This window comes from Pinus tabuliformis, chromosome 4_2, assembly GCF_031772625.1.
Source record: "Pinus tabuliformis cultivar Carrire ecotype Pingquan chromosome 4_2, CPIR1, whole genome shotgun sequence".
NCBI classification, from domain to species: Eukaryota; Viridiplantae; Streptophyta; class Pinopsida; order Pinales; family Pinaceae; genus Pinus; species Pinus tabuliformis.
Genome location: NC_142304.1, coordinates 59,138,111 through 59,145,503, shown reverse-complemented (window position 1 = coordinate 59,145,503; position 7,393 = coordinate 59,138,111). Strand labels below are relative to the sequence as shown.

The 7,393-nt window shown below is 36.5% G+C and overlaps 1 protein-coding gene across 2 annotated transcripts; it reads left to right on the top strand.

The window, feature by feature from the left end:
- Positions 1–233: 233 nt before the first annotated feature.
- LOC149168255 (uncharacterized) lies at positions 234–2,926 on the top strand. 2 transcript variants are annotated; one of them, XM_089428178.1, is made up of 2 exons: positions 234–2,169; positions 2,379–2,926. In XM_089428178.1, the coding sequence occupies exon 1, from the start codon at positions 380–382 to the stop codon at positions 1,883–1,885; it is 1,506 nt and encodes a 501-aa protein (XP_089284304.1). In that variant the 5' UTR covers positions 234–379; the 3' UTR covers positions 1,886–2,169; positions 2,379–2,926. The 2 variants fall into 2 exon arrangements, with proteins under 2 accessions (XP_089284304.1, XP_089284303.1); XM_089428177.1 differs by having other exon boundaries at positions 2,340–2,926.
- Positions 2,927–7,393: the final 4,467 nt, after the last annotated feature.

Below are 7,393 nucleotides of genomic sequence, written 5' to 3'. Positions count from 1 at the left end.
GAAATGCCGAAGCTGCAGTTCCTTCATCTTTCAAAGTGCAGGTATTTACCGAGAAAACTTCCCAGAATAAATTTTCCCCCGTAGATCTGTCGTACGGAATTCTTCCCCCTCCTGGCAATAACCTGCAATTTCCTCATGTTAATGCCCTTCAATTTATGCATGGTAGCAATTTGCATTTCCCTTCTGCAAACAATTTTCAATCTTGCCTTGGTATTGTGAATGGAGTACAGGCTCCTCATTTTCCTCTTATTCGGCGGAATGCGATACATCAAAAAACCTGGGTCTTTTGACGTTACCACAGCGTTCCTTATTTCCATATCATAATCCCCCCACCTCCACTTCACCTTCTTCTCTTCTTTATCCTCATTTTCATCCTCAGATGTCTCCTATGTTTCCTTCCTTCTCAGGCTGTAATTCACTAGATACGGCACTTCCAGCACCCAGGTGGCACAGCATGCCCGAGAGCTTTTCGTCACCACCATTTCCCATTATCAGTGCAGGTAATGAGATTCCAAAGGTTGAGGAGAGTGCTCCGCTTCTTCGAAGTAGGAGTGAAAGCATTCGTTGCAGTCGATCACCTGAAAATGGTGTTTTATCTGAGTGGAATCCTCAGTTCCGTTCCCTTAAGCAAGTTTCCCTCGAGAAGGGTAATGCTACGAAGGGCAATGAGAACAAAATGGAGGATTATAAAAGATCTCGTCCACAGCAAGCTGGCCAGAAAGTGGATGGAGAGGTCGATCAAAAAGCCTTGAAGAATATTTTTGAATGGAAATTGGTCGATAGTGGGTCACAAAAGGCACAACATGGTACTGGGCTTGGATCGGGGAAGCAGAAATTTGCAACCTCCCATAGAAAGACCAATGAAAAGAAAAACATTTTCAAGAAAGCAGTCTCTGTAATGAAAGATGGAGGAAAAAACAATAATGCCAGAATTGATAATTCATCAGAAGCAAAAGGCATTACGCTTCTTAAGAGGACCCCAAAGGCAGAAGTTGCTGCCAAGAATCCTTCAAAAGTATCTGGCGAGTCACCAATTGCAAGTAACACAGATGCTTATGATTGTCCAAAGGATGTAGATGAAGTGGACTTAGACAATTCTGAGTCTGATTCTCTTGATATATCCTATGGAAAGAGTACCACTATTTCTCGTCATGACGGTGCCTCAAGCCTCCCACGTGCTGAAGGCACCAATTTTGGGGATTTCAGCAACTGCACAGGCAAGGGACACAACAACGCATATCTCGAAAGTAAGGCAAGAGATCACATAAATGGAATGCACAGCGACTGTGACATGGAAGAGAGAATACTATTCACACCAGATTATGGAGGCTGGAAGAAGAAGGAATCAGGACTGGAGTTGGCTTCTACCCTTCCGGATTTGAATGATCGCAATCATCTTCCCAAAGGCAGTAATGAGGCTTTGCGAGTTGGGTGCGAAGTTAAATCAAACGAGCCCGGGGCTGTCGAGATTCCTTTGAATCCTGAAGATAGTTCAAAAGGACTGTTTCTTGAAGCCACGGGTGCTCTCAGTCTTGATGATATAGGCAAAAAGGTCTGTGCAGTCTCTCAATGTCTCCACATGACAGAGAACTGGGCAGGACCCGCATACAGCAATTCCCCTCCACCGAGCTCATTACCATTGCCAAAATTTTCCATGCGACAACTGAGAAGTGTTTCCCTGGAGTTGCTGCCTTCGAATAATGATGAATTTGGTGGAGCTGGAACTGCCGCTACCATAGCAGGTTCTCACTCAGCGCCCCCTTCTCCCACCAGGGATGCACCAGAATATAGCCCTCCTCGAGCAAAGATGCAAGGATTCTCTTTGGATGTGGCCTCCGCCACGAAGAATCTGAGGCGGATGTTGAATCTTGATTTTGATGCTTGAAGAAATTGAGAAATTCTTAAAATAAATGAAGAGTTGTCCAGATTTTCTTACTGAAGTTTCCGCGAGTATCAATCTGAACTTGCATATGAGCGAAATTCAAGGTACCTGCTATATTAGGCAGCTACAGAGGTGAAGTCTGCCCCTAGGAGTGCGTATCTTCTCTATAAAATTGGATATGATCTATATAGTAGCTAAGATACTTATATGCATGGTTTGGAAGATCAACATATCAGAAGAGTTGGAAGAATGTGTACAGATTACAAACTTCCCAACAGGGCTGTAAGGTTGTTCTCCTGGCCTTCTAATTGCTCATTCGTTTACAGCAAATGTCATTATGAATATGTTCGGATTTCTGTTTTGCATGTCCGATAAAAAGTCTTTTCTAATTGCTCAAAAGAAACTTCAGCTATAAGTAAATAATTATTTTATGAGCTTTGCTTTTCTGGTTTTATAGGTGGAGTCATTAGGAGATTTGCTTTTCTGGTTTGGACAGGCCATGGCCGACTGAATAGGAGAGCTTGGGCGCTGGAATGTTAACTGAGGTTCTTCAAGTTGAACATCTGCAAAGACTGTGTGTCCTCTTAATTAACATTTTGTCTGGGTCAAAGCCTAAAGCCGAAGCCTGAGATGAAATGCAGATGATTTCTTTTATATGTTATTAGAATTAGAAATGTCTTAGCTTCAATCTTCACCAAAATACTAGCAAGTTGGTTTTATTCTAAAATGCTGGAAAGTTCTGAATGATAAGTTTCCTAAAATGATCGCAGTGCAGAGAACTACAGGCGACTTTTCTTTTAAATATAATATATAGATAATAGGATCTTATCAATTTCTTCTTGTTGTAAATGTTTTTTCGCTCCATTATCATTGGCATCAAAGAAATCTATGTGGGACCATCATGGGGAAATACTTGTAGTAATCATTTTACAAATCACTCCAACCACTTACAAAAGGCCGTCTCTGCTAGCTGGAACGGTGGGTTAAATAAAATACTATGTGACTGACAGTGAAGCTCATAATAGATTACTGTTAGAACCATTATTTACTCTCTCATCTTTGTGTGTCATTGACAACTAGCACTGCATTTGGTCCACTATATGGGTTTTCTGAGTCAATTACCTTTACTAATTCTGGCTGATGCAAGTATTGTATGAAGCATGGAATGTACTGTACTTGTATAGGATGATCGAAATAGTCACAAAATGCAGGGAATGGCAAAATAAATATTTTATTTGTGACGTGTAGGATGTTGACTATTGGAGTTTAATGTGTCTTATTATCTCCTCTCACCAGCAGGTGGCCGCCCGATGAAAGAGTGAGCACCGCATTTCACGCCTTCAAATACTTTTGCAGGTGTAAAATATGGCGCGTACGTCTTAAAATAATTGAACACTCTGGTCCCTTTCCGACTCTTACCCTGGTCGTCCCTACAGCCAAAATTATCCGTTTAATTAACCATAATGATTGAATGGAGGCGGTCAGCTTAAACCACCCTGGTTCAGAATCTCAAAAAAATCAATTTTTTTTTTTTTTTAAACTTGGGGCAAAAAAAAATCATTTAACTTTGCACTGAATGCATGATTCGTACTTAAGAGTAATGGATATTGGATTTAGTAGATATTTGGGGTTTGGAGTGAGGGAGTAGGAGGAATGGTTCATTAAAATCCGCAAGATATGACATATTTTTATTTTATTTTTGCAAAATATCACATATTTTTATTTTCTTTTATTTTATATGAAATTTTATTTTATTTATTATATCTATATTTATATGTGAATAGATGGATATATATTAATTTAGTAAAATAAATTTAAAAAGATTTTATATAAATATAAAATATTTAATATCTTTTAGAAAGGCCCTACATAAGTGGTATGTTAAGAAATTTGATCTATTCAATAATACTTTAATCAGAAATTAGGAAACTGAGAAATAAATAGAGATTTTTACATAATAGTATTTAAAAAATTAAGAAATTTTATCTATTCACTAATACTTTAATTAGAAATTAGGAAACTGAGAAATAATTAGAGATCTTTACATAATAGTATTTTAAAAATTAGAAATAATAGGGGGAAATTGACCAAGGAGATGGCTAGTGAAAGTCAAGAAGGACACCTTTTCATGCTTTCATTGAGGAGCCATAACTATAAGAAGCGTAGAGTGTGAAAGTCAAGAAGGGCACCTTTTCCTGCTTTCATTGAGGAGCCATACCTATTAGAAGAGTCGTTGCTTCTGGAATCAAGGGCATATGCTAATAGTTTGAGAGGAGTCAAGGTATTTCAGATATTTCTTTAGGGGTGAAATATGAACAAAAGGTGATTTTTTCAAAAGGAGCTAGAAGCTAGGTCAAACCAACAGTGAGGACAGCCATCTCTGGCTGCTATCCGCGAATGTCAGTTTGACTCATCACTGTTATCAAGGAAAACCACGCCACCTGTAATATGGTGGTCCGTAAAGCAGGCTTTCACTCCTGCCAGATGACCTTTTCCTTTACTTAGGGCGTTTTTTATGAATGAAATGTGGTGAAATAATGATTTTTTTATAACAATATTTTGAAGTTAATATTTTATATTATTTAAATATCTCTAAAAATGAATTTCAATGAGTTTTTATAATTTCCAGTATAGGAAAGGGAAGGGTTTATAATTGGAGATATAATTTAATGTTTATTATATATCAAAAATAGATTTTAATTTGGGTTTTGTATTTTTATTATAATATCATATTGAGTTTATTTATATTGAGTTAATTTTATTTAAATAAACAATTTTAGGAAAGGGTTTATAATTGGAGATGTATTTAATGTTTATTATATATCGAAAAATAGATTTTAATTTGGGTTTTGTATTTTTATTATAATATTATATTGAATTTATTTTATTCAAATAAACAATTTTATTTTTAATTAGATTTTTTTAAATAAATAACTAAGTAATTGGGTAGTTTCTTTTTATTTTTAAATTTATATAAATTTCTATAATTTTAGTGGAAAAATTAATGAATTTTATTAATTGTTTAATATATTATTGATTTTACTTGAATTAACATGTGATTGTCTATTAAAATTTGTAGATTAAATTTATATGGTAAAACCTCTAATACTTAGATGTTCATGACTACAAAATACATTGAAAATATTTTTTGCACCTTCCAGAGTGAATGTTTTGTCTTTGTTATTTATATATTCTTTACATTGGTTGTATGGATTGAAATAATGAAAAGATAGAAATATGTGTTTTGAGCAACTTTTTTTTATGGCTTATAGCAATATATTATATGATTTACAAGTACACTTTTTTTCTCAAATTATGTGTTCTTATATAAAATGTGGTTATATATTTTTTTAATTTCATACTTTAATCTTGATAATAAAGAAATTTTATAATTTTATGTATAATTCAAGTATTGCAAACAACTTTTACACGGTTGAATAATGGAAAAATGCAATCTCACCAAGAATTCACCATATTATGTGGAAAAGGGCTCAAATTATGTGTTCTTATATAAAATGTGGTTATACATTTTTTTAGTTTCATACTTTAATCTTGATAATAAAGAACTTTTATAATTTTATGTATAATTCAAGTATTCCAAAGAACTTTTACACTGTTGAATAATGGAAAAATGCAATCTCACCAAGAATTCACCATATTATGTGGAAAAGGCCAAAACATAAATGTTTACACTGCACCTTTAAATTATTAGTACCAACCTCTACCATGTCATTTATTCAATAAAGATCTATTAGGAAAGAGTAATGCTCATATTATCAATAATTCAGTGAGTACATTTTCTAAATTAGGGATTCTTTGAGTGTGATGGAGTTGGGAGCTAGGTTTTCTAAGGAGTTAGGGTTGCAAAGGACCACATATCGTCGCCTCCTGTTGGCCGACGAGGATACTCTATCGGATGGACAGGTTGTGATGTCTACGAGGAAAACCATACAAGCATGGTACTCCAAGCTAAAGGAGGTCAGTAAAAGGAAACCGGGTATGATAATGCAATTGGACATTGCCAAAGCATATGATAAAGTGAACTGGATTTATATCAAGAAAATGCTTAATGCGTTTGGCTTTGATCATAATTGGATCAGATGGGTAATGGCCCTAGTGACTTCCTCCAGCGTCTTAATTTTAGTTAATGGCTCTCCATCTGAAATGTTTCTTCCTTCTAGAGGACTCAGACAGGGTGATCCGCTCTCGCCTTTTCTTTTCATCCTCATGATGGAAGGGCTGGGGTGGTCCATTAAGCATGCTAAAGTAACGGGAAAAATTCAAGGACTCCAACTATCGGAGAATAGTCAAGCTCTGACCCATCAACAATTTGTAGATGACACCATGTTACAGGGAATTCCCACAGTCAAGGAAGCGCTAGCATACAAACAAATTTTGAATGACTTTGCCATGGCAACAGGTATGGAGGTCAATCTTTCCAAATCAATTTTTTTTTTCTTTAACACCCACATTGCTATCCAGAGAAATGTCTCTAGAATTCTTGGTTTTCAAAGAGATGCCCTCCCCTCTAGATATTTGGGAGTTCCTCTAACGGATAAACCTTTGCATAAGAGGGTTTGGGAACCGTTAATCATCAAGATGCAAGACAAGGTCAGAAAATGGACAATCAGGTCTTTAAATCTGGCTAGTAGACTGGTTCTTACAAAGGCAGTGCTCCAAGCTATCCCAGTCTTTATGCTATCAGCTCTCCCTGCTCCAAAAGGAGTCCTACAACAATTTAGAAATATCCAAAGGGATTTTCTTTGGGGAAAGGAGGAAACTAGGAAAAAATGGGCTTTAGTTTCATACGAAAAGATCTGTAAACCTAAGAATCAAGGAGGCCTAGGATTGGATGATCTAGAGATTCTCAATAAGGTTCTTGGAGCCAAACTCTGGTGGAGGTGGGTTAAGGATCCTAAGGCTCAATGGGCAAACATCTGGAAGGAAAAATATGCCAGCTCCCGACACTCTTATGAACTAATAAGAATGTCTGGAAACATGAAGGGCTCTCCCATATGGAACAAAGCCTGGGAGAACAAAGGGGTGGTTCAAAAAAACAATTTCTAGGAAATCAAAGATGGAGATCAGGGACTATTTTGGGAGGATAAATGGCAAAAAGAACCAATACTTTTGAAAGAGGAATTTTTGGGCCTCAAGCAAGAAACAAACAACCAAGGATTAGTAAAGGTAAAGGAATTTTGGGAAAATGGTCACAACACAGAAAAAAGGAGAACATGGAAAAGAAATAGATGGCAGAGAGGACAGAACCCTCAACAATAGAGCAGAGACCCTAAAGAGGATGCTAGATCAGAGGATAATTTTAGTCACTGAAGGGCAGGATCAACTAAGATGGGGTAACAACAAAGAGGGCAACTTTAACATTAAGGAAGCAAAAGGTATTCTCCTTGGACCGGAATCCCAAGCCCTGGTCAGAATCTGGTAGAAGCTGTGGAGGAACAAAGGTTGGATGAAAATCAAGCTCTTTATGTCGTTGGTTCACCATAGGAAAAT

Bases quoted from the DNA above. Each gene is read 5' to 3' on its own strand.
- LOC149168255 (XM_089428178.1), top strand. From the start codon at position 380: ATGTCTCCTATGTTTCCTTCCTTCTCAGGCTGTAATTCACTAGATACG.